The following is a 27,566-nucleotide window of genomic DNA, read 5'->3' as shown; positions in this document are numbered from 1 at the left end:
AGAGGTGGGGGTGGGGTGGGGGTGGGTGTATGCATGTGCACATGCAAATCTATGTGTTACTATACCTAGAGATGGATTGCCAAACACTTTACAACATTGACGTACGGAATTAGACTCTATAACTCGAAAGTTATAAAGTAGGTATGTTTATTGCACACAGATGCACGGGGGATCGCTCCTCCACAAGCGTGCATACCCGAAGTGACGAACCATCTCACATTTATACAATAAAACAAATGAATATTAAATTAACACCTATACATATTCCTTACCTAAACCCGCTTACTCTCGCTTCGTATGTTAATTAGCTTATCAGTCCTTTGCCTGGAATGTGGTGGTCTTGCAGGTTTGTAGGTGATTCATGTCCTTGTGACCATCTGATCTTCTCCAGCAAGAAGACTTAGCACTCCCTCCCTCTAGATAACATTGGAATGTCTCTCATCCTTTTCTCATTCTTTTTATAAATAGCCCCTTTGTTAGAGGAAGAAGGGTAGGTGTCTCCTCAAAGCTGTGTGGCTATGTGACCATACACCACACCCATGACCAGTCACCATACCCACATTCCTTGAGCAGACATATACAATCACAATCGATGTCCATTGTCCCCATTTCACACTATTTCTCCATATCAACATAAGAGGTAATTGTGACCTTTTCCATTGCACTGCTTAGAACTGGACTTGCATGACTGCCCAAGGTACAGTAGCACACTACTGGGAAGAGCTTGGTTCCTACATCAATATCTGGAGAAAGCCAGGCTATGTTCTGTCCCACCACAGCTCTCCTGTTGTAGTCCTACCAGAGAAGCTTATCTGTCCTGCTGGAGATCCCACATGGCACAAAGTCCATCCTTTCTCCTGACAGTCAGCAAAGAGGCAACAGGATTAGATTTGCCATAACCACTACCCCAAGGCTTGGTCCCAGTCTTCATTGTCCTGGAATGATTTCAAATCCCAAGTATAAAATTTATTGTTGACTTATTTGTGCCTTCTCTCGGAAAACTTTATAGCCCCCTTGGCCCAGGAAATTCAGCAAGCTGATGGTCAATTCCATGCACTTTTCCTTGGTCTCAGTTGCTAGTAAAATGTTGTCTACATATTGTAGGACTAGTCCTTCTGGATTATCTCTCTTCCAGATCTCTAATTCTTTTGCTAGTTGGTTTGCAAAAATTGTGGGACTATTCTTGAACCCTTGCGGCAACACCATCCAAGTGAGTTGGGTTTTACAACCCGTCTGGGGGTTTTCCCATTCAAAGGCAAAGAGAGCCTGACTTGATTGATTCAGAGGTATGCAAAAGAAGGCATCTTTCAGATCTATCACTGTGAACCACTGATGACTCTCAGTAGGAGTTGTTAAAGTATAGGGGTTAGCAACTACAGGGTGGATATCCTAAGTGATTGAATTAATAGCCTGTAGGTCTTGCATTAATTTATACTTATCTGTCCCAGACTTCCTGACTGGTAAAATAGGGGTATTATATTCCAACTCACATTCTATTAATAATCCAAATGTCTTAAAGTTCTCTATTAATTTCTCAATTCCTTTCCTTGCTTCTAATTTTAAGGGATGTTGTTTTTGTCTTACCGGTTTTGATCCTGGCTTCAAAGTAACACTTATGGGTAGCGCTCACCAAAAGCATCCTGGGATCCCACCAGCCCATATAAGAGCGGTTACCGCATTTTCCACTTCCTCAGGTATCCTCTTTGGGTCTTCATCCTTTCCCTGTAATGTAAAAGTTCTTGCCTCAACAGCTTTAGTTTTGGGTACCAGAAACTGTACTTCCCCCCATCTTTAAAAACAATCTGGGCATCCAATTTGCTTAAGAAGTCCCTCCCTAGCAAAGGAATAGGACATTCAGGCATGTACAGGAACTGATGAGAGAGCCACTGTTTTACAAATTTAAATTTCATGGAGTTGAAGAATACCTGGTTTTCAGATTTCCCTGTGGCACCAATTACATTTACTTCATTTTTACTTAAGCTTCCCTGGTTAGTATTTAACACTGAATAAGATGTTCTGTTATCTATCAAAAAATCAATTTTTTTCCCCCCAGTTCCAGTGTAACCAGGGGTTCAGCTGAGGTCCTCTCCCCCGTCCCCTTCACTGTTGCCCCAGGTGTAATTCTGAAGCTTCCCTGCTAATTTTTCTCTGGGGGCACTCTCTTTTCCAGTGCCTGAACTCTACAGTATGCACACTGATTAGATCTTAAACCTCTTTTATTAGGCTGGTATCTTCCTCCACATTGTGGCGGAGGCACACCTCTCAGTGCAGCAATGAATCTTGCATCTCTCTTTCCCTTTCTCTTTTCAATTCTCTTTTTCTTTCTCGTTCTTCTTTTCCCTTTTCTCTTTCCTGTAACCTATTCTCCTCCTCTTCCCCTCTACTATTAAAAACTGTCCATGCCACTTCTAACAGTTTTCCCATATTCCTTGAGTCCCCCTCCTCTAATTTCTGCAACTTTTTTTGAATATCTGAGGTTGAATTCCCCAAAAAGATGGAAGCCAGTTGCACGGCCTCCTCAGGGTTCTCGGGACCAATATTAGTGTATTTTCTAGCCATTGTCCTCAGTCTCTCTAAAAAGGCAGAGGGAGATTCTTGGTCCTCTCTATAATGGTCCTGTACACCTTATCCACATCTCCAAATCACTCGGAGAAAAAGGAACTTTTACTACCACAGGACCATGGGATCCCACTCCTCTCAGCAGGGCTATCACATTCTTAGCCTGCCCCCCCTCCCCCCCCCTCCCCCATGTCTGTCCAGCTACTGGGCTGTCCCTGCTCCACTCAGCCTTGTGTCCCCTTGCCTGGGGTTCCTCTTCTCCTTCATCCCCTGACATGAACAGACTGTCTATTCCCAAGCCTCCCATGTCCAGGGCTACCATCAATTCTACATCATCCTGTTCATTCTGTTCTTTGTACTTCAAACACCTATGTCGAATACTACAGACAGAGCAACACCTCTTCAGTTTTCTTTCCTTCTTCTTATCCTTTTCTAATGCCATTACTAAAGGGTCCGATGGGGTATGCAAACACCTCTTCTGTAATTCAGGATGGTTACTGAAGTAATAGAATAAATCTACAAACAGCACTTCACTTATTTTTTACCTTTTATTTTCACCTTTTACAAAATAACATCAATTGCAAAATGGTATTGTATTTCAAAGTGCCATTTTCTGGCCATTTCTCCCCATCATCGAGTGTATATAGTGGTCACCACTGATTACAAAATCATATTAACTTCTCTTTCGTTAATGGATCTCCCCCAACATGCTTCCAGTTCTTCAACAGACATTTAAGGGGCAAATTCGGAATATCCCCTGCTGATTTTGACTCATTTATTCCCATTTTCAGATAACTGAGTCAAATTATACCCCATATAATTCAGTTTGATGTTACCACATTCTCACACAACAACAAAATAATGACAGAACAGAATAGAAAGAAAACAACCAGACAGGAGCCTAATTCTCCTTTTGGTCCAAATGACCAGTCATAGAGGACTCAAACCTCTTATGGACGGTAAGCTTACCGCAGGGCCTCAAACCCTGCTGGAGACTCAATCTCCAAATCTCCCAAATAACCAGAACCAGAATCAGAAGAAAAAAGAAAAGAAGAAAAAAATAATGCCTTAAAGGTACTCACCTAGGGTTCTTGCCCCAAGCCCCAAATGGTCCACGGTCGAGACTCTCCCCAAGAAGTTCCTTGGTGCCATCTGAAGACTGGTCAATCCCAGGTTTGTTGAGGCTCAGAGGCAAGATCCCATCTGGGTCGCCAGAAACTGTCACCAAAAATCAGGAATGAAACTCCTTAACACCAATGTAGTATTAAGAAGCAGACATTATTTATGGCGGCGCCAGATGCACAGGGGATCATTCCACCTAACGTGCATCCTGAACTTTTTCACTGGTCCCATTTTATGTCACATAGCTATACATATTCATTACATTTCCATGAATTATCTGCACATATATGAGTCTTCCCAGGACCTTCATTACTATTATAATGTCCTTTTATGCCTGTGGAGTTAGGCCTCTAGGTGGTCATCTTGATGGTCTGGTGGTCGTTACTTCCTCTTCACTCCCCTTCATCCTGTTGTTTGCCCCATGATCCCCTAAATTCTTGCACATATCCCTTACTTGGCACTTCTTCACAAACCGCAGAATGAGCTCAGCCTGTTTTTTTCTACTGCAGACCCTCTCATCACTTCACACATTCCTTGACTAAGGTAAACACTTCCGTATATGGTTAGTAGCTACATACAAGAACTACAAAGCCTAAACAATAGCTGGCCCCAAGGATAGACCCAACCTGCAACTAAAAGCTAATTTCTTTATACACTAAACAAAGGTTCATGCAGCTATTACAGCACTGTATCAGCTTCATTCCATTTACTTGTGTCCCATCACTGGTCATCAGAGAGAGAGCAGAACCTCCCCCTCCACTGCCCTCCTTGAGGAAGTTGTAGACTGCAGTGAGGTCACCCCTCAGCCTTCTCTTCTCCAAGCTGAACAAACCAAGTGACCTCAGCTGCTCCTCATAAGTCTTGACCTCAATACCTTTCACCATCTTGGTCGCCCTCCTCTGGACATGCTCTAATAGTTTGATGTCCTTCTTATATTGAGGTGCCCAAAACTGCACACATTACTCGAGGTGGGGCCACAACAGTGCAGTGTAGGGTGGGACAATCACCTCCCTTGACCAGCTAGCTATACTGTGCTTGATACGCCTCAGGACACAGTTGGCCCTTTTGGCTGCCAGGGCACACTGTTGACTCATATTCAGCCTGCCATCAACCCAAACCCCCAGATCTCCCTGCTCTCCAGCCTCTTGTCCCCCAATTTGTACGTATAACCAGAATTACACCATCCCAGGTGGAGAATCTGGCACTGTGGTGGGTTCACCTTGGCTAGATGCCAGGTCCCCACCAAAGACACTCCCCTCCTCAACTGTACAGGGGAGAGAAGATATAACAAAAAGCTCATGGGTCAGGATAAGGACAGGGAGAGCACTCAGCAATTACTGTCATGAGCAAACCAGACTTGACTTGGGGAAATTAGTTTAATTTATTAACATTCAAATCAGAGTAGGATAATGAGGAATAAAACCAAAACTTAAAAACACCTTCCCCCCACCCCTCCCTTCTTCACAGGTTCAACTTTAATACCAATTTTCTCTGCCTCCTCCCCTCCAGTGGCACAGGGGGATGGGGAATGGTGTTTGTAGTCAGTTCATCTCATGTTGACTCTTCTGCTCCTTCCTCCTCAGGGGAAGGAATCCACACTCTTCCCCTGCTCCAGCAAGGGGTCCCTCCCATGGGTGACAAACCTCCACGAACTTCTCCAACGTGGGTCCTTCCCATGGGCTACAGTTCATAAACTGGTCCAGCATGGGTCCCTTCCACAGGTTGCAGTCCTTCAGGAACAGACTGCTCCAGCGTGAGTCCCCCGTGGGGTCACAGGTCCTGCCAGCAAGCATGTTCCAGTGTGAGATCCTGTCTCCACAGGTCCATAGGTCATGCTAGAAGTCTGCTCAGGCATGGCCTTCCCACAGGGTCACATCCTCATTCTGGCATCAACCTGCTCTGGCACAGGGTCCTCCATGGGCTGCAGGTAGATACCTGCTCCACCATTAACCTCCATGGGCTGCAGGGGGACAGCCTGCCTCACCATGGTCTTCACCACAGGATGCCAGAGAATCTCTGCTCTGGCACCTGGAGCACCTCTTCCCCTTCCTTCTGCACTGACTCTGGTTTCTGCATGGTTGTTTCTCCAACATATTCTCACTCCTCTCTTCTGCTGCAATTTGTTGCACACGGGTTTTTCCCCCCTTCTTAAATATGCTATCACAGAGGCACTACCACCATTGCTGATTGGCTCAGCCTTGGCCAGCAGTGAGTCCGTCTCAGAGCCGGCTGGCATTGGCTTCATCAGACATGGGGGAAGCTTCTAGCAGTTTCTCATAAAAGCCACCCCTGTAGCCCCCCTGCTAATAAAACCTTGACACACAAATCCAATACAGGCATTTGTTCTTGTTAAATTTCATATGATTGATGATTGCCCAGCTCCTAGTCTATCCAGATCTCTCTGTAAGACCTCTCTACCCTCGAGAGAGTACACAGCTCCCCCTAATTTAGTATCGATGGCAAACTTACTTAATGTACATTGGATTCCTGCATCCAGATAATTTATAAAAACATTAGAGAGCACTGGCCCTAAAATTGAGCCCTGGGGAACCCTACTGGTGACTGGTCGCCAGCCTGATGTAACCCCATTTACTATAAGCCTTTGAGACCAACTCATCAGCCAATTGTTCACCCAATGAAGTATGGACTTGGTTAGCTGTATGCTGGACGTTTTGTCCAGAAGGATACTTTGAGAGACAGTATCAAAAGCTTTGCTAAAATCCAAAAAACCTCACATCTACTGGTGGGTGACCTTGTCATAAAAGAAAATTAAGTTGGTTAAGAAGGACTTTCCCCTCATGAACCCGTGCTGGCTATGACCAATGACTGCATTGTCTCTCAAGTGTTTTTCAGTAACACCCAGAATAACCTTCTCCATAATTTTACCAGGCACTGGAGTGAGGCTGACAGGCCTGTAATTACCAGGATTTTCCTTCTTACCCTTCTTGAACACTGGGAAAACATTTGCCAGCTTCCACTCGATTGGGACCTCTCCAGACTCCCAAGACCATTGAAAAATAATGGAGAGAGGTCCCGCAATGACATTGGCCAGCGCTTTCAGTACCCTAGGATGAATGCCACGGGCCCCACAGACTTATGCGCATCCAGTTGGAGCAGCAAGTCTTGAACAAGTTCAGAGTCGGCTGGGAGTTTATCATCCTTCCAGTCATGGTCTTCCAACACAGGGCTCCAGGGGTCCCAGAGCCCATCATTGGTGTTGAAAATAGAGGTGAAGGTGTCATTAAATGTCTCTGCATTGTCTGTGTCCCTATTTGTTAGGTGACTGACCTCATCAAATAACGTCCCAATGTTATCTCTAATCCTCCTTTTGCTGTTAACATATTTTTAAAAGCCCTTCTTGTTGTCCTTCACAGTGTTGGCCAGCTTGAGCTCTAATCGAGCTTTGGCTGCACAAATTTTCTCCCTACAGTGGCAAACAGCATCTCTGTAGTCCTCCCGTGTCACCTGTCCTTGCTTCCAATGTCTATACACTTTCCTTTTCTGCCAAAATTCTAGAAGATCCCTGCTCAGCCAAGATGGCCTTCTCCCCCACTTGCTGCACTTCTGACACTTTGGAATTGCCTGCTCCTGTGCTCTTAAGAGATGGCTCTTAAAAAGTGACCAGCATTCATGGACCACAATACCTTCAAAAGAAGATTCCCAAGGGACCTTACTAACTAGCTCCTTCAGCAGATTCCGAGGGGACCTTACTAACTAGCTCCTTCAGCAGCCCAAAGTCTGCGCTCCCCATATCCAGGGTTGATGTTTAGCTGGTAGTTTTTCTCCTATTGCCAAAGATTTGAGATTCAACTACTTTGCAGTCACGGTGACCAAGACAGCCACCAATCACCACTTAGCCCACAAGTCCCTCTCTGTTTACAAACAACAAATCTAGGAGGGCACCTTTCCTAGAGAACTCCCTTAGTACCTGCAGCAAAAAGTTATATTCAACATGCTTCAGGAATTTCCTGGACCTGTTTGTGTCTGCTGTATGATATTCCCAGTTGTTGTCTGGGAAGTTAAAATCACCCATAAGGAAAAGGGCAGTTGATCTAGAGATATCCCTTAATTCCTTCTAGAATAATTCAACAGTGATTTTGTCCTGCCTGAGTGGTCGATAGTAGACTCCCACAACATCATCTGCATTATTTATACTTGTGCCTGGCATTACTCCCACAACAGGTGCAGAATCTGGCTTTTGTTCTTGTTAAATTTTATGCCATTAACAATTGCCCAATGCTCCAGTCTATCTAGATCCCTCTGCAAGGCCTCTCATCCCTCAAGAGAGTCACCAGCACCTCCCAGTTTAGTATCATCAACAAACTTGCTAATGGTCCATTCAACTCCTGCATCCAGATCATTGATAAAAATATTGAACAGAACTGGTCCTAGAATTGAGTCCTGACGAACACCGCTGGTGACTGGTCACCAGCCAGATGTAGCCCCATTCACTACAACACTTTGAGCCCTGCCCTTCAGCCAGGTCTTCACCCAGCACACCGTGAACCTCCTCATCCCACAGTTGTACAGCTTGTCCAGAAGGATGCTGTGAGGGACAGTATCAAAAGCCTTCCTAAAATCCAGAAAAACTACATCCAACCGCCTTCCCTTCATCCACTAGGCAGATGACCTTATCGTAGAAGGATATCAGATTAATTATAAAAGGACTTTGTGAACCCATGTTGACTGTGCTGATGATTGCATTATTCTTTAAATGCCTTTCAGCAGTACCCAGTATGATCCTCTCCATAATTTTTCCAAGTACTAAGATGAGACTAACAGTTCTGTAGCTTCCTGGGTCTTCCCTCATGCCCTTCTTGTAAATTGGAATACTGTTGATTAGCTTCCAGTCAGCAGGGACCTCCCCAGACTCCCAAGACTTTTGGTAGATGATCAAGAGGGGTCCTGCTGTAACATCTGCTGGCTCCTTCAGTACTCTGGGATGAATCCCATCAGGCCCCATGGAGTTGTGAACATTCAGCTGATACAGCTGGTTCCTTACAATTTCAGTGTCCACAAATGGAAAGTCATTGTTACCACAGTTGTGGTCCCTCCAACTCAGAGAACCGGGCAGCCCAAGGTCTATCAGTATTATTAAAGGCTGAGGCAAAAACACATTGAATGCCTCTGCTTTTTCTTCATCCCTAAATGTCAGTGCTAAAGTTTAACCCCAGCTGGCAACCAAGCACCTCGTAGCCACTCACTCACTTCCCCTCAAACAGAAGGATGGGGAGGAGAAATGGAAAGGAATGTAAAACATGAGGGTTGAGATAAGAACAATTTAATAGGTAAAGCAAAAGCTGCGCATGCAAGCAATGCAAAATAAGGAATTCATTCATTGCTTCCCATGGGCAGGCTGGTGTTTGGCCATCCCCAGGAAGGCAGGGCTCCATCACGTGCAATGGTTACTTGGGAAGACAAACACCATAATGCCAGATGTCCCCCCTTCCTTCTTCTTCCCCCAGTTTATATACTCAGCATGGTGTCATATGGTATGGAATACCTCTTTGGCTAGTTTGGGTCAGCTGTCCTGGCTGTGTCCCCTCCCAGTTTCTGTTCCCCTCCAGCCCTCTTGCTGGCAGGGCCCAAGAAACTGAAGTGTCCTTGACTTAGTATAAACATCACCCAGCAATGACTAAAACCATCAGTGACTTATCAACATTTTTCTCACACCAGATCCAAAACACAGCACTGTACTACTAAGAAGAAAATTAACTCTATCCCAGCTGAAACCAGGTGACTGTCTTCAACAATATTGGTTCTATGTTTTCCTTGCACCTCCTCTTGCTATTAACATACTTTTAAAAAGCCTTTCTTGTTTTCTGACACAACACTGGCCAGTTTCAACTCTAATTGAGCTTTGGACTTTTGTGTCTTCTCCCTGCATGTACCAACCACGTCTCTGTAATCTTCCTGCAAAGCCTGACCTTCCTTCTATTGATCATACAATTTCTTTTGTCTCCTGAGATCCAAGACGAGCTCCCTATTCAGCCAAGCTGGTCTTCTGCCCCGCTTGCTTGACTTATGATACAATAGGATTGCCTTTGCCTGTGCTTTTAAAAGGTGGTTCTTAAAAACTGACCAGCACTTGTGGACTCCTATGCCTTCCAAAGCAGATTCGCAGGGGACAAGTGCTAAGTAGCTCCCTGAGTAGCTTAAAGTTTGCTCTCTTGAAATCCAGGGAAGCAAATCTGCTGTCCTTTTTTTTCATTACACTGAAAATTTTAAACTCAACGATTTCATCATCACTGTGGCCAAGACAGCCACTTACCATCACACCTCCCATGAGTCCTTCTCTATTCAAAAACAAGTCTAGGAGTGTATCTTTCCTAGTTGGCTCACTGAGTACTTGTGAGAAGAAAGTATTGTGTTATAGCTGTAAATATTTCCAAGGAAGGAAAAAGAAGGAAAGCTTTTTCAAGAACATCTAACTTTTGATTAATTCCCATTTTCCTGTCTTAAGATTTATTTAGTTATAAAACTATACTTGCACTGTCAGGATTCTGTAAATACAAACTTGATATATCTTGTTATAAATAATACCCTCCTTAGTCTAATGTTAAAACAGCAAACGGAAGGAAAACCTAATAGAAGCCAGGGTTCACATTATTTCTAAATCAGTCAGAACATCAACTGTTTGTCAGGTGACCATCTTCAACAAGTATTGGTCCAACGTTTTCTTTGTAACTACTCTTGATATTAACATACTTTTAAAAAGCCTTTCTTGTTTTCTGACACAACACTGGCCAGTTTCAACTCTAATTGAGTTGAACATGAATATTTCTCACAAAAAGCAGAGCCTTTGTTTCTGATCACTATAGTTTTGTAGAATAGATGAATAAAATGACTATGTAAGTAGCCTAGGGAACAGCTTGCATATATTGGTTTAGCTTTGCTGGGACGGAGTCATTTAGGGGAGAACATTTCGTTCCGTAAATTGCACTTTCTGCTGCTTTATTTAATCTTAATCTGTTTATTCCATCCTCACACTCTGCTTTGAGCCTTCTGAATCACAATGTATTAAAATCTTAGTAAAAAGTTATTGTGATTTTTTTAGCAATTAGACCCTAGATTAAATAACCCCATGTCTACATAAGACAGTACTTGTCCCTTCTTTGTGTTGCCATCATGGAACAAAAAGATATAGGGTCCAGTTTTACATGGACTGCTTCTGAATGCCATACGCATCCTAGTTCATGCTTACAGGTGCACCTCTATTATCTAACTGCATTGTTCTCTTTTTCTTCATACATGTGTATTCTTCTCATAATTAATATCAGCAGCAATGATATTTTATAGTATGAAAATTAGCATAAAATGTTAAATATTAAATAGCTTTAAATGTTAACAGTCTTGAAAATATTAATAATAAGAAAATGTTTCCATGATTGTAGCACATTAATATTAATTATTCTGAAGATGCATTTATGGCAAATACCATATAGTAATTGGCATCCATCCCAGTGCAGATAGACAGCAGCAGGTGTATAGTAATTCTTCCCCTGCTTTCTAATTGAGAATATAGTGAGTGACTTCAATGGCATGGTCCCACAGAGATGAATTTCCACCTTAGTGAAAAAAACCATGATCACAGAATTTAAGCCTTGGGCAGAAATAATCAATATATTAATAGATGGTGACCTTGCCAGATGTGCAATTCAGCTGTGGTTGAGAACAAGGACATGAATAATAATGATAAAGGATCATTGACCCAATGTTGGACATTACAGAGACAATTCCTGATGCAAATGCAGAATGACCAAAAATCTGTAATTCTGCTGCAAGGTAGGACACAAATGCAGTAACTGTTCTGGAGAGAACAACTTTAAATCATCATGGGCTGTGGCTGCAATTTCCACCCACACCCTGTGGTGGCAGATATAGTCCTTATAATCCTAGAAATTTAGGATCAGTTTGTTGCAAATAAGTGATTTGGAATGCTCAAAGAATAACCATCAAAGGTATTAGTGAAAGTGGTTTTAATGTGATGTTGTATAAGTCTGATATAACAAAGTTTGATGGCAAGGTTCACTCTATTACTTACTACATGGAAGAAACATACAAACGAAAATTGAGTTAGAATCAATCTAGAATTATTTACACAGACACCAGTGACGCAAAAGGGTAAGGGGGACCCTCCTGTTGAGTCATGAGGTTCAGAGTGGATCCCCTTGCTTTCTAAACTCCTGATGGAGCTTAGGTGTGGCTAGGTCCAATCAGTCTCAGACTTGGACAACGGTTTATGTCTAAAGGAAGACATATAAAGAGTAAGGAAATCCTCCCATTGAGTCACGAGGTTCAAAGTAGGCCCTTTCCCTATACCTCTGCCTGAATTTCACCTGAGAGCCCAGAGGCTCGCTCCAAGGCGCTGTGCTCCCTGACTCAAGGGAAAGCCTGGTGGTGACAGCTGAAAATCACAATCTCATCAGGGCTTTCTGACAGCTGCTCACAACCTGTGAAATCCCCCAAGAGCCAGTCAAAGTTGGTCTTGTCTCCTGCCAGTAAGGGCCTGTGGGGTCCTGTAGGGTAGTGGAAAGCTCTATATCTGTATTGTTTTAGAGAAGGAACTGATTCTGCCTTACTCTTCCCCCCACCCCATCTGTCCCAGAAGAAAGCCAAATAAGCAAGGACACTGCAGGTTTTGTGTCATATATGTTGGAGAAATGAAATTATATTTGTACTTAGTCTGAATATTGCATTCCTTTTGCTGAAGCAGAGAAGGGCTGCTGCTTCAAAAAGAGTCTTTCCCAGCCTTCAGCCCATCCATAAAGGGACTGAGTAGGTAGGAGGGTTATATGGGACACAGTGCTTACTGATGATCACTTGTGTACTTGCTTGTTAGAAATGATTTGCAGTAGATAGAAGGCTGGTTGGTCATTCATTCCTGCATACCCTGACCTATAATTGTGACCATTTTGCTTTCTTTCTAACTCCTGTTCACCATATGTTCTCTCACCCACCCACCCCCGTCCCCAAATCCTCTTTTCTCTTCTGTTGATATTCATCTTGATTCCTTTTCCACATTTCCCATAGCTAGGCTGTTGAGTTGTTACTTATTCTACTAGATGCTTCTTCATTAAAATGGTCCTACTGAGCATAAAGATGCCCTTATTTAAGTGACCATCAGGGACAGTAACCCATATCAGGTTCATTTAACAGGGAAAGGACTCCCCTGCTTTCTCTAACGCCAAGACATATGCTCTGGGACCATGATTTGCTCCTGCAGTTATTGCATCAGGCCTGTCACAGGAGAACCATGGATGCTGGGAAGCCCTCTGACCTTAAAGAATAAGAAGTCAGATTGGATTTCATTCAGGAATTGTCAGAAATATTTCCTGTCTAATAGAAGTATGATTTATATTAGCTCATATATGGTGCTCATTGTCATTGCTTCAAAACAGCCAATGAGAGTACATGAAGCATTATTTTAGGGCTTCAAATGGTTAACTCTCACTTCACTATTTCTCTAGTGCAACAGTTCTCACAGAAAACCAGAGCTTCCTCTCACTTTCCAACAAAGAATTAATGCTGACCATAACAGTAACATCTCATTAAGAGTTAATTACCTTTACCAAATCTACTACAGTGCATGTACTATTATGATCTAAAATATTATCCTGTTGTACTGGGTCTGGCTGAGATGGAGTTAACGTTCTTCATAGCAGCCTGTATGGTGCTGTATTTTAGATCTGTGACTAAAACAGCATTATTAACTCACCAGTGTTTCAGCTGTTGCTGAACAGTACTTGCACGTTGTCAAGACTTTCTTTTTTCCACTCTGCCCCCCTAGCAAGTAGGCTAGGTGTTGGTAAGAGATTGGGAAGGGACACAGTTGGAACAGCTGACCTGAAGTGACCAAAGGGCTATTCCATACCATATGACATCATGCTCAGCAATAAAAACTGGGTAGAGGAAGAAGGATGGTTTTGGCTTCCAAACTGGCTGTTGCTTGGAAAATGACAGGGCATCAGTCAGAGGTGGTGAATGATTTCCCTTGCGTCACTTGGTTTCTTTCTTTCCTTCACCTATTAAACTGTCTTTATCTCAAACCATGAGCTTTCTCACTTTTGCTCTTCCTATTCTCTCCTTCTGGGGGGGGGAGAAGTAAGCAAGCAACTGTGTGGGTGCTTGGCTGCTGGCCAGGGTCAACCCACCACACCTGTAAAACCAGAAATGAGTAAAGTGTCAAACAAGTGGAATACACTTTATGATGGAGTCTTCATGATCTTGTATTAATCCCGTTTCCTCACTACCTAGTTCACAATACTCGGCAACAGAGCACAGAATCTCTTGTACAAATAACCATGCAAAAAGAGCTGAAAACTTGAAAAGTGAAACACACTCCTCTGTGGCACAACTAAAGGCAGAATTTACTGTATAATACATGTTGTTCTAGACATCTGTCATGTGAAGGGGGGGGGGGAGGGGGGAATTTTCCCAACCCCGGGTTTTTGATCTGTCTATCAGTGCCCCAGGAAAGCCGAGACCCTTGTGCCCAGCCAGTCTGTCAGCATCCCCTTACAGGGACCCTTCACTGAACACTCCCGCTGGATTGGAGGGCAATTTGACTGACTTGTTCAGGGAAACATGCCAACAGCATCAGGGGAACCCCTCAGCGGGTCTTCCCACTTTATTTGAATGTGTTACCCGCTGCCGGCAACTGCTAGCGCCCACAAAGGACTCACACTAACAGTTTACGGAATAACACTCTTTATTATAAAATTGTGACAAGTTAAGATTCATGATTGCCAGTGATAGGGACTGCCTGCAAAAACAAGCTTGAAACAATATACAACCAAATTATATACAATCAAAACATTAATCACTAATAACAGCTAGCATGAGTTAGCGTGCATAAGACAAAGTTCTTACCCAATAGGTGTCCCTATGGAGGAGAAGACAGGTTCAGCCCATTGACTGATGCCAGAAGTTACAATGGAGTCTTCCCTAACTTCCCCCCTCATTCATTTACTTTTTATACTTTTCTTTACTCTCAGGTGGAGCTTGAGTGACTCTAGTCACACATTCTTTCATTATTGATTGGTGTAAACTTCTCTCACTTTCATTTAAAGACATAGTTGATAAGAAATAGAAAGCGCATGCTTGGTGAGGGGTGGTCGTGCCTTGGAGGCGGGTAACTTTGGGATGGAGGTGTGTGTTAGTATTATAACGAGATTATAATGAGCAAGGTTCATTTAAGGAGAATAATTTCACCACAGTTGTTAGCCCAGCAATGGACATCTCATATATTTTCCATTTGACAGCCACTATGCAGCTTATTGGCTGTATGGTACCATCAAGTTCCCAATCCTGCAGGGAGTACAGCAGAGCCTGGCCGTAGTGTCTCCACTCCACTCCACCCTCCACTGCTCCTCTAGGGTAGCATGTTGTGTTGCCTAGGGAACCATGGTGGAGTAGATTCCATACATGCCAACCATCCTGAAAGTGGCAACTGTATTTTTCCCTGAAAAGGTTGCTATAATACTAAAACTTCTATTAGGTCCCAATTTTCTGTGATTTCCCCACTCCAAGCGATCTTCCCACAATATCAGGGAGAATTTTCTGACAAGAGCACTATTAGAATTAATTAAGAACTTCAAACATGAACCCCTCAAATAGAAATGAGATAAAATAGGGTTCAAAGTGAAAGGACACATCTTTGTCTATTGGCAAATAATCTGCTTTATTCCATAATTCAGCAAGCTCATGTGCTGAAGTGGTATGGCTTCTTGTCCAAACAGAATGTGAAAATAATATATTGCTTTTCTGCAAGTGGGCATGGCAGGACTGATGATATTTTAAGAGGAGACATTGACTTTGTCTGCAAGGCCAGGGCATGGAAGAAATGAAAATATGAGTTATTGATTTTTTTCTTGTGTTGTGAGAAACATTTCCCAGTATTTTATGAGGAGGAAAGAGCAGATGTTCACCAAGAGAGGAGAGATTTTCAGTTTTAGCAACAAGGCATGATAGTCTGCAGAGAAGATTTCTTTGCAGTTATATTATCCTGAGATAGGGGAATAAATCAGAAGACCAAAAGAAAACTAGAAGAAAGTACCCTGAAATACTATAATCCCCCAAATACTCAGGATGCTTTATTAGAGGTAAATGAATAAAGGAATCCAAAGGCAAAGCTTGGTTTGACAAACTAAGATCCAGCTATATGAAAAAGACTAAGTATATACCTGCATCCTGGTTTCAGCTGGAATACAGTTAATTTTCTTCCTAGTCACTTGTATAGTGCTGTGTTTTGGATTTAATATGAGAATAATGTTGACAACACACTGATATTTTAGTTGTTGCTAAGTAGCGCTTACTCTAAATCAAGGACTTTTCAGTTTCACATGCTCTGCCAGTGAGCAGGTGCACAAGAAGACAGGAGGGACCATAGCCAGGACAGCTGATCCGAACTAGCCAAAGGGATATTCCATACCACAGAATGTCATGCTCAGTATATAAAATGGGAGGTGTTGGCCAGGGGCTGCCGATCACTGCTCGGGGACTGGCTGGGCATCGGTCAGCAGGTGGTGAGCAATTGTATTGTGCATCACTTGTTTTTCTTGGGGTTTATTCCTCTCTTTTTCCTTTTCATTACTATTATTATTATTATTACTATTACTATTATTATTATATTTTACTGTATTTCAATTATTCAACTTTTCTTCTCAACCCACAAATTTTAACTTTTTCCAGTTCTCCTTCCCATCCCATCAGGGGAGGGGGGGAGTGAGCAAGAGACTGTGTGGTACTTAGTTGCCAGCTGGGGTTAGACCATGACAGCCTGCTACATGAAAGTTAATTTAAGCATATGTTGAGCTTTATTGCTGCTCTGGGGCCTACCACCCTCAATTGCAAAAAGTCTACCCTTCGGTAGAGCTGCACTAAGTTTAGCAGATCACTGGAAAGATGCAGCAGTCAAGCCAGAGGGGGCATTGGGCAGGATCAGGGTTGAAATCCATGCATTAGTCATTCACTGAGCTCACCAAATAAACAGATTTGAAATAAAAAATAAACTTTGAAATAAAAAATAAAATTTTTACTCCATGAAGTCAGAGTAACTGACTGGTTAAAGATGAGGATAAAAAAAAATGGGAAAGGGATTATCTAATATGATGCCTGCAAGAGCTGGAGGTTGGATTTGATGTTCTCTCCAGGAGTGCTGGTAGATAGTGAAGGTACAGAACATTTTAATACGTAGATGTATTCAGTCCCTCTAGAAGATGCTGATGGGGACATTCTTCTCCCACAGCACACTGACAGTCACAACATTGAAAGGCCAGTAATATTCTGACAGACTAGGGCCTACCTTTCACTGCTCTGTCTCATGAAGGTATGAACAAGGCACCTGCATAGCAGCAAAAAGGATTTAAACTTCCCTTTGGAGCAGCAGTGGGTGCGTCCCCTAACTATGGCCATCAGCATTTAACAGGAAGAGAGGTAGATCCATGTTCTGGCCAGGCCCTCTCCTTTGGTCACACCCTGCAGCACCTCATAGAATAGGGGATACACCTGATGTGAATTGATTGGGTGGCCACCTTAGCAACATTATTTCTTGTGCCTTTTCCAGCCCTTGGTTTGCATCTTTTTTCAGTCCTATATACAGCCCTGTTTCTTCCACAACTCTACAGGTTGGCTTCCCCCAGCTCCCCTGACAGTCTCCTGCTCCCAGCAGGAGCATGATCTTTCATATGTTCATACTTTACAAGAGAGCATATCCATTTGCTCACAGTTGTAGGCCAACGGGGAAAGAAATACTTCCAGAATACACTGGAGATTTTCATGAGGCAATAGGGCTTTGGGTTTCCATGGTGGTTGGACAGTAGAAGTTGAAACTGTAACCAGAGGAGAGTACTGACACATATATTTTCAACTGGCACAGGGAAATTGCAGTGACTGACTGCCTTTAGGTTGATAACAGTCATTTGAGGGATCTTGTCTGTGGTAGTATTAGCAATGTGCCAGTAATCTGGGTTTATATTGGATGGGTGGGTGGGTGGATGGATGGATGGATGGATGGGTGCAAAACCCTTGGGTAATGAAAATCAGCTTCCCACAGTATTTCATACAACAGGCCTGGTTTACTTCTTACAACAGAAATTTCTGCATTAGACAAGCCTCACCATTTCCTAGAGCCCGCAAAGAGGGATAACGAACATCTGAAGCCAGAAAGTGAACAAACTTTAGCAAACACTAGAATTAGACCCCCTGCTTCAAGGCTAAGACATGGTACTTATATAGTGATCCTTGAAACTTCACATTTGCAAACAGACAAAAGGAATGATCAAGGTCTACTTGTCTGTCTGACACCTTTCAAAAGCACTAAATTAATTTTAAAAATGAGTGCTGAAAGTGGTGACAAGTGGAATGACATTGCATTGTTGAAAATGTAACACTTCATATGTGAAATAGTATGGCAGTTTCCCCTTGGAAATGTTTCTTAGGAGAACAGCATCATAGTTCAGTGATTTGGCATAGCAGTCTCCTCCCTGTGGAGAGTTCACACATTGCAGAAGCTAATTCACTAGGCCTTCTGGTTTAGATTCTAGCCCAATATTGCTAGTAACTATAACTAGTAAACATAATATAAGACTACAGCAGGACTAGCAAGTGCTTGCTTGCTTGCATAAAATGACATTTGGAAGTAAGTACTTAAGTCACAGAAAGGATCTATAGAAGTGCAACTCTAAATGAAGATGAACCATCATAATACAACTGCCATCAAGTAAACACCAAGAAACTATATCATAAATTGTATCCATAAAAATGTCATTTTTTCAGCATTGCTACAGCTACGATACAGATTTTTAAAGTATATATCTTATTAAAACTGTAATACTTTAAACCTGTTGTAACCTTAGCTAGATTGACTATTAAAGGTGGTGTTTACTTGCGATCATAGTCTGCTTAGCACATGACCATTGTGAAATGATGTGTATCAAACAGCGCTACAATATTATATGCATCACTTCCTATTTTCATAGAATCTATGAGTGTTGACTTGTGGCAATATACAGACTAGGCTTGAGCTCTAACAGCAATAGCTGTATTTTTTCTGTGCTAACACTAAAATACTGACATACAGCTAGAAGTTGATGTTCTGACTGATTTAGAAATAATGTGAACCCTGGCTTCTATTAGGTTTTCCTTCCGTTTGCTGTTTTAACATTAGACTAAGGAGGGTATTATTTATAACAAGATATATCAAGTTTGTATTTACAGAATCCTGACAGTGCAAGTATAGTTTTATAACTAAATAAATCTTAAGACAGGAAAATGGGAATTAATCAAAAGTTAGATGTTCTTGAAAAAGCTTTCCTTCTTTTTCCTTCCTTGGAAATATTTACAGCTATAACACAATACTTTCTTCTCACAAGTACTCAGTGAGCCAACTAGGAAAGATACACTCCTAGACTTGTTTTTGAATAGAGAAGGACTCATGGGAGGTGTGATGGTAAGTGGCTGTCTTGGCCACAGTGATGATGAAATCGTTGAGTTTAAAATTTTCAGTGTAATGAAAAAAAAGGACAGCAGATTTGCTTCCCTGGATTTCAAGAGAGCAAACTTTAAGCTACTCAGGGAGCTACTTAGCACTTGTCCCCTGCGAATCTGCTTTGGAAGGCATAGGAGTCCACAAGTGCTGGTCAGTTTTTAAGAACCACCTTTTAAAAGCACAGGCAAAGGTGCGGCGAATGAAGAGACGGGATGCAGCTTGATGCAAGCAAATGTCCATTTATTAGTGATTTTCTTAAATTATATATGTTTCTACCTTCTACATATTACACACTGATTGGTTAAATCTTAAGCGTAAAAAACACTAATTGGTTAATTTTTAAGGCACACCGTTAGAACAATAGATACTTACTAGTTTATCTTGACCTAGCAATAATTTTTATTCCAAGGTTAGGGAGTTTCTTTCTACGCGGCTTTCTTAATTACATATTGGCGCCATCTGTTCCCTTATCTGGCTACTCGTTTCTCTGTCCGTCTGGTTGCCTCCTTAACTGTGCCGGCTCAGGGGCCTGCAGTTAGCTTGTTCCTTTGCTCCCAGGGCTTGTGCCCTACAAGTTCTAACAAGTCTCTATTCATCAGGCTATCAGTACTTGGACTCTTGTCCTTGAGGCCTTGTCCTACATCTCCCCCTTCCTGTTGCACAAAAAGAACCCCTGAAATCGAGCAAAAACAAGGCACAAGTAATAGAACAAATAAAAAAACAACTAAGACATATTATCAATGTCAAAATAACCCACTGTCTTTGTTCCGTACAATTTTACAATTTCCCCTTTTTGTTTTTGAACAGCTAGTACCAGGTTTGCCATGTTCTGCAGGGCCCTTGCAAACATGACAGCAACCAAGGTAATAGCAAACAAACAATACTGCCAATTGAGTGAATGGATGCCAAAAAAGGCTGAAATTTTCTCAGATTTTGATAACATGTTGCTGCAATGGGGCGCCTAAAATCCACGAAGCACATACCATCAAAATCCTCACAGCCATGTCCCTGAACCAACAACAAAAAGCAGTGGCAATTTTGACTCACATTCTTAACTGCCTACCAAACAAGGTGATTTAACTCTTCAATGCTTTCCCTGCTGTTACTCTGGATAAGAGAAGAACTGCTGCGACACGTTCCCATCATAGCCTCCTACTACATTAGCATCTACAGAAAGACAATTATCGACATTCAAAGTGTAAACAATATCAGCTTCTTTTGGATTAACATTATACATAGGTGGAAGGGCACACTAAACAAGAACTGGTTCAGTCAAAAAGTTCGAAACATAGCATGCCTTCTCTGAACATACCTCGGGGTCATTCCCTTCATTCCCTCTCTTTTTTATGCAAAGAGAAACACTTTTACCATAACAGAGAAGCCCCTATTTACATCTCTGAGCCCGGACACAAACCGCAGCTGTATGCTCCACCAGGCTCAGGGCAGAAATCATTCATGTAGTTACATAGCTATATATCTCTACAAGCGTGCAGACACCTATTAAACACTAGATAACCATGTTTATCTTTCCTAGTCTCCTTCACAATACCCAGCTGTTCTCTCATCTCTTGTTAGGTCAAATATTCTCCAGCTTCTTCTCCTATATCTCTCTTCAGACATTCTCTATCCTCCTCTTTTTTGCTTGTTAATTGCGACAAGGCAACGGTTGTGTGTAGCTGGGTGACCATGACCTGATTTATGTTACAATCAACTAAACACTGAATACAGGAAAAAAAAAGCATGGGAGACATAAGGCAAACATCAATAAGGTGGTTAAAGATAATTATAATAAATCCTGTAATACTTTTGAGTCATGGCCCAAAGTTTCCCAGCCGTGAGAAGAGACCAAAGGCATCCCGCCCCTGGCTCTGTTGCAGATCTTTGTTTTAAGGCTTTTGAGTTTTGTATACTTTTGTAAATTAATTCACAGTGGTCACTCAGATTCACGTAACACATCCTATCAAAGTCTTCACACTTGTGTCCCTGTGCTAATAATAAAAATCAATAGCAACTCGGTTCTGAAGCAACATATGATGGACAGAATCAACATCTGTTAATAAGCCAGAAAAAAAATAGTATTTGTAGTATTACTTTGTTTAGCAAGCTAGCAGCCTAATTTACTAAGCAAGTTAAGAGCGTGTACTATTCTTACAGAAGAGATTAGAGAAGCAAAAATGTGTTATGCTGCATTCCAGAACTCAGCCTGAGAATTACAGTCTGCTGTGAGTTCTGCGTTACAATCATTTGACACATGTTGGGGTTACGATTGTGAAAGTTGCCCGTTTACAATTTTCATTGGCATTATCACAGCTAGTTGTTTTAAAAGCAACCCTTGAGCTTCCTGATGTTCGACTTGTTGCAAAATATTCTGAAGCCAATCAATCAAGTTAGTATTACAGTTAGTGACTCTCTAGGACCCCGCAACACTGTGGCAAGACTCCCGCATCCTGACTGCCTTAATAGCCATCTCATTCATTTGCAAACAGTTGTCCCTGGGATACCTTGCCTGAGTCACAGAATCGGCACAGTTAATTGCTCCAGCCAACTGCTCATAGTTAACAGCAATTCCCCGATTAAGGTTTTCAATCAAGGCCACTACACATAGCTCACAAAAATCAGATAACCACATCATAGACTGTATCAGTTAGTACCATACAAAGCAATAACTTCCAATCATGCAGTGTGAGTGTATAAGGCTCTGCCATCACTTCAAGAAGGGACATAGCAAATATGCTATGAATCCCCCCTTCCCGCACTGCTTTGCTTAACCCTTTAACAGCCTCGTATTGCACAGGCTGCCACTCTGCAGGTTGATTTGTCTGACAAAATACTGAACATGCCATAGCGACTCCCAAAACCCCTCGCTTAAGCGCTTCCCACTTGCATTCCTGCCACCAATCCCTCAGACCCCTTTCACCCTCCCCCAAAATACAATCAATGCATCAGGAGAGACAAGGGAGTGGGGGAAAGGTCTAGCTCCTTTTCCAGATCTATAGGACCTGGATCAAAAGGTTTGTTATAAATTGAGACCACAATAGATCATAATCCAATTAAAATTTTTATTAATTATAGCAAGTAGAATATGAGCAAAAACAGCGCTGGACGACAGGGGAGTCTGCGCTCCGCCAACTGCCGTCCTGAGCAGTTCAAACAGTCCCTTTTTATACCTTTTTTTTTACTTTCGTGTTCATGAAGTAGTGGAGGTGTTGACCCTTCATTCATATGCACAAGCAGCATCCTGGACACCTGGCGGTTATCTTATCTTTTGTTGCCTAATCTTTACATTGGGCTTAACATAAATCTTAATAAACAATACCCTAGTCCATAGTTTCTTACAATCCCCCCTTTTTTTTTTTTTTTTATCCTATTATTGTTTATTAGACGCTGCTTTCATTCTCGGCACTGCGAACAAACCTTTTTCCACAATCCCAACATTTATCATAACACTCACAAGGTAATACCTCACAATTACAATAGGCATAGTTTTCAAGTGGCATAACGCATTCGCAACAATCTTCATCCTCATTAATAGATACACTCTTATATTTTGCCCTAGACCTCGTAGTTAAAATAAGCAATTTAGCTATGTCAAACCGTTCTCTAATAAAGTGTAGCGTAATATACAAGGCCCAAATATAAGTCCCAGAATCAACATAATAAGTGGTCCTGCTAAAGCAGACAACAAAGTGGTTAGCCAAGGTGAGATATTAAACCAGTTTTCATACCATGACCTGCCCGCCTCACGATCTTTCTTACGTTGATCTAACCTTTTCCGGAGTTCAGACATGGTGTCCTGGACTACTCCAGTCCTGGGGAAGTTCGGCCATTGTTGCTTTAGTGTCCCATTGTTCTGGTTCTTTTCTCCACAGTTTGTTCCTCCTCTGCCTTGCCCGTCGACTCGGTTGCTTCGAGCCACGGGGTGTACCATCTTCTCGGCAGCAAGGGAATTCTTCAGGAGAACAGCTGCTTCGGGCTTTCTGCCTGTTTACATAGGCTTCCCACTTTGCAGCTTTAATTGCCACCCACATTGTTCCCATTTGTCCGAGTAAATTTGAGTTTCAGTTCTTTTTTATCTGGGGTTACTTTCCACGAAGTTGCAGGGGCTTTCTTAATCCGGGTAGGGTGAATCCAACAATTCTGTCCCTCAACCTTGATTGCAGTGTCGGTGGTGAGTAGGACTTGAAAAGGTCCGGTCCACTGTGGTTCCAGGGTTTTATCTGCAAAACACTTAACGTATACATAGTCTCCTGGTTGTATATCGTGAACAGGTCCATCCAGACCCCTACTGCGTGTTCCCATCACATGCTTCTCAATTCTTATTAATTGTTTGTTTAGTGCCACCATATAGGAAGTCATTGTTTCTTCACCAATCTGTGAAGACATCCCCTTTTGTACCCCATAGGGTCGTCCATATAAAATTTCAAATGGGCTAAGCCCCTCTTTTGCTCTCGGTCTAGTTCGAATTCGTGTAAGAGCTAATGGCAAAGACTGGGGCCAAGTTAGATTTGTTTCTTGGCCTAACTTGACAATCTGTTGTTTGATTAGATGATTCATCTTTTCCACCTGGCCACTCGATTGTGGTCGGTATGGGGTATGTAATTGCCAATCTATTCCTAGATGGTGGCTGATCTGTTGTACTATTCTGGACACAAAATGTGGTCCTCTATCCGAGGACATTACTGCTGGGACTCCAAACCTAGGTATTATCTCTTGGAGCAGTATTTTGGTCACTTCCCGGGCTGTAGCAGTTCTGCACGGGAAGGGTTCTGGCCAACCTGAAAAGGTATCTGTTAGTACCAACAAATATCGATACCCCCCTTTTCAAGGAAGTTCTGAGAAATCGATCTGCCAATGTTGCCCTAGAACATTCCCTCTGCTAATGTTCCCTAGTTTTATTTTATTTGCTGTATTGGGATTATTGCGTAAACACATTTCACATTGCTGAGTCACCTGTTTTATTACAGTATACAAGTTTCGCCCTTTCAATTTCTGATTTAGACTTTTATATAAAGTATCAGCTCCCCAATGCGTCTCATTAATAATAGGGCTGTGGTCCATATTAAATTGGATGGTACCACTATACAACCATCCCTTAAATAAGTCCACTTACTTAATTTTATTTTATAATTCATGTCCTGAATTACCTTTAAGTTTTCTTTAGAATAGTTTGGCTCTTGATCTGTACTTACAGTTTGGATTTTATCGTCTGGTATTAAGGATAATTCCTCCTTTCCTACCTCCTCTGTTACTCATCTGGCCTCATGGTCGGCCAGGCAGTTTCCAATTTCCAAATCAGTGCCTCTATGGGCCACCTTATGTTCTTTTTCCTGGATGACCCTCTTATAACAGAGGGGGCCATTCCTCACATCAAGGTCTGGCATGGCATATGTTCCCACCGCTCAACGCCTGCTGGGTTGCAGCCAGCAGCGGAGCTCAAGATTCTTCTTGGTGGCAAACACAGAGGCCAACCCAGTCTTGCCCTTGACTATGGTAGGAGGCACCTGACCAACCTTATTCCTTGTACTTCATTGTCAATGCAGTTTCATCTGCACATCCCATAACAAGTCACTGTCATGGCAAAACACACAGATTTACATTAGTAGAACTACTACAGAGTGTATTTTATTTCACTTTTTCTGCCAATATCCCCACAGCCTTGCTGACCAAGGGATATTGTTTTTATCTGAACTGGGCAAGCCTCCCCCTTATCATTTTTACTGTAACAGGTAAAGCATTTTTCACCTTTCCTGGAATTTATTTTCAGATACACCTGGTTAAAAATTTCTTTTACTTCAGGGAGGTCCTCTTTTCCTCTTTTCTGTTGAATTAAAGATAAGCTCAATATTTCAATTACTTGATCATATTTAACTTTTAATTTCATTTCCCCTTCTTTAAACGTCTAGATGTTCTAATAAATCTCATGCCAACAAAGATTTTAGTGAATTTGGCATTCTTATTTGTTTTTTTTTTTTTTTTACTTTGTACTTTAAAGGTTTCAGGATGTTTTCCTGTTGGCCAGCAGCTCCCACAACTGTAACAAATTTATTTATTTATTTATTTTTTACTGAAGTTTAACAAGGAAGTTGGTTTTGTATTCACTGAAATTCCACCTCATACCCATTCCCTGCCCTAAAGGGGCCGTTACCGGTCCTGTTGTACTGCAAATGCTGCAGCAATTGGGGTGACATTATCAGGTCCTTCTGCTCAATCGTCAGCAACAGCAACCCCTCCTCCTCCCCAGCAGAAGGGTTCGGGGCAGGAGATGCTCTTCCTGCTCTGCAGGTTACACAAGCCTGCCTCTGCAGCAGCACTTCTGTTTTAACTCTTTCTTACCCTGAATGCAAATCTACTACTTGTTGCTTTAAGTCTGTGTTCTTACATATCATGCCTTCGCAGGCAAACAGAAAACATCCTGCCATGCATCCCAGCATGATTCAGTCGCACCTTCGAGGGGGTACGGGGGTTTGTACAAACTCACCCCAACACTTACACACACACACACCCGCCTCAGGTTTTACATACATCAGTACAAGTTTTTATATCTTACAACGTGTTTCGTTCTGGTTGCTCCACAGAAGGAACCGCAACCTGAACTTTTTAACACAAAAATTTCAACAAGAACATCTTTCTAGTTTAGGTCTCAGTTTTTTCCTATCCTTTTCTAGAGCCACAATCAAAGATCAGGTGATGTTAATCCCGCACTCTTTCTAGTGCTAGTACCATAGGATCCCGAGGGCGTACCAATCCACAGTCCTTTTGCCACTCAGGTTTGTCCTGGAGGACAAAGAACATGTCTGCATATGATACTTCATCCCATTTTCCCTCTGTCCTCAGAAACAACATTAATTGCAGGAGAGTGTTATAATCTAACGTTCCTCCACCTGAGGCCATTTCGCATCACTCTCCAATTTATACAAAGGCCACCACTGATTACAATATTTAACCAATTTCCTTCTATTTTCGGTACCACCATGTCCTACAATATCACTCCAATGTTTTAATATACAACCCAAGGGCGATTTTTCACAGGGCTTACTCCTTCCATTTCCCATTTTGCAATTTGAATTACTTTGGTTTTTCTTTTTTTCCGGCCGCCTTAGCCACCCAAGGTCAGAAACACGGATAGAGCTTCTTACTCGTTTTGCACTCAAACGCCTGTCTCAAGCACTCTTGCACTCACACTCAGTCAAAATAATTAAGCTATACACGGAAAATCAAAATGCGCATCTCAATCACACCATTCACACTCTCCGGGCAGCCCGCAGTCACACAAGCAGTATGTTATACGGTACCGTGCACTTATGTACAAACTCTTAGGAACACTAACAGTTCACAAAGTATGCATTTCAATGAACAATTGTCAAAAACCAAACAATAAACAAAAACCAATTTTTCCTGGTCTTAAGCAGAGTGTTAAGTTTTCCGCTATTTGCTACGAATTACCAGAATGTTAATATTTTTCAACATACATTTCATAACTCCGAGTTTTGAACATATAACAAGACAACACATAGAACAAACAAGACACAGAGCGCTATTTCAGTTGTTACATTCCAGGAATTCCCCAATTCTTAAAACAACCTAAAGGATGTTTTTAGCTTCCTCTTTTTCCTACGCAAATGTTTCCCTTTTACTTTTGCTGTGAGGTCCCTCTTGTTCCTGTGAGATTCCGCCTTATTCCGTCCCGCCCCCCGCTTTCCGTCACGAGGCCTCCGGGCTTTTAGGAATGGCAGTAACCTCGGATTTGCTCGATCTGCCCTCAAGATCGCTAGCGGCCACCCCTTGGTCAGCAAACCCCCTCCCAAGGTACCTTTCCTCCTGGGGACTACGCTGCGCGCCAGACGTCTCCGTGCGTCTCACCAGCCGCCCCGTTTCTAAACATACCGTTTTATCCGTGGATCCAGGGGTTTCTCTTCTGCTCCCGGGTGAACAGCTGAGAAGAGGAGGCTCCTCCGAGGAAATCTCCCGGGGCGTGCCTAGGAGCGTCCGCTCCGCAGCTGGTCCCTCAGCCGAGCAGAAATCCTCCTGCCTGGCTCGCCAAACTGACGTGCGGAATTAGACTCTATAACTCGAAAGTTATAAAGTAGGTATGTTTATTGCGCGCAGATGCACGGGGGATCGCTCCTCCACAAGCGTGCATGCCCGAAATGATGAACCATCTCACATTTATACAATAAAACAAATGAATATTCAATTAACGCCTATACATATTTGTTACCTAAACCCCGCTTTGTATGTTAATTAGCTTATCAGTCCTTTGCCTGGAATGTGGTGGTCTTGCAGGTTTGTAGGTGATTCATGTCCTTGTGACCATCCGATCTTCTCCAGCAAGGAGACTTAGCACTCCCTCCCTCTAGATAGCATTGGAATATCTCTCATCCTTTTCTCATTCTCT

At 42.4% G+C, this 27,566-nt stretch overlaps 2 protein-coding genes across 2 annotated transcripts in view; one reads left to right on the top strand and one right to left on the bottom strand.

Moving 5' to 3' along the window:
- The window catches only part of LOC129734903 (BDNF/NT-3 growth factors receptor-like), a 44,266-nt gene extending 39,701 nt beyond the window's left edge, over nt 1-4,565 (bottom strand). Inside the window, exons 1-4 of the mRNA XM_055700274.1 lie at nt 4,556-4,565; nt 3,642-3,777; nt 2,804-2,927; nt 1,653-1,722 (exon numbers count right to left, since the gene is read on the bottom strand). Coding sequence (XP_055556249.1) covers nt 1,653-1,722; nt 2,804-2,927; nt 3,642-3,777; nt 4,556-4,565 — 340 coding nt within the window. The remainder of the gene's footprint in view (nt 1-1,652; nt 1,723-2,803; nt 2,928-3,641; nt 3,778-4,555) is intronic.
- Nucleotides 1-27,566, top strand: part of LOC129734856 (BDNF/NT-3 growth factors receptor-like) — a 248,530-nt gene that overhangs the window by 204,352 nt on the left and 16,612 nt on the right. The window lies entirely within an intron of this gene.

Source organism: Falco cherrug (assembly GCF_023634085.1).
Source record: "Falco cherrug isolate bFalChe1 chromosome W unlocalized genomic scaffold, bFalChe1.pri SUPER_W_unloc_1, whole genome shotgun sequence".
In the NCBI taxonomy this organism is placed as follows: domain Eukaryota; kingdom Metazoa; phylum Chordata; class Aves; order Falconiformes; family Falconidae; genus Falco; species Falco cherrug.
This window is presented reverse-complemented; position numbering and strand designations above follow the sequence as displayed.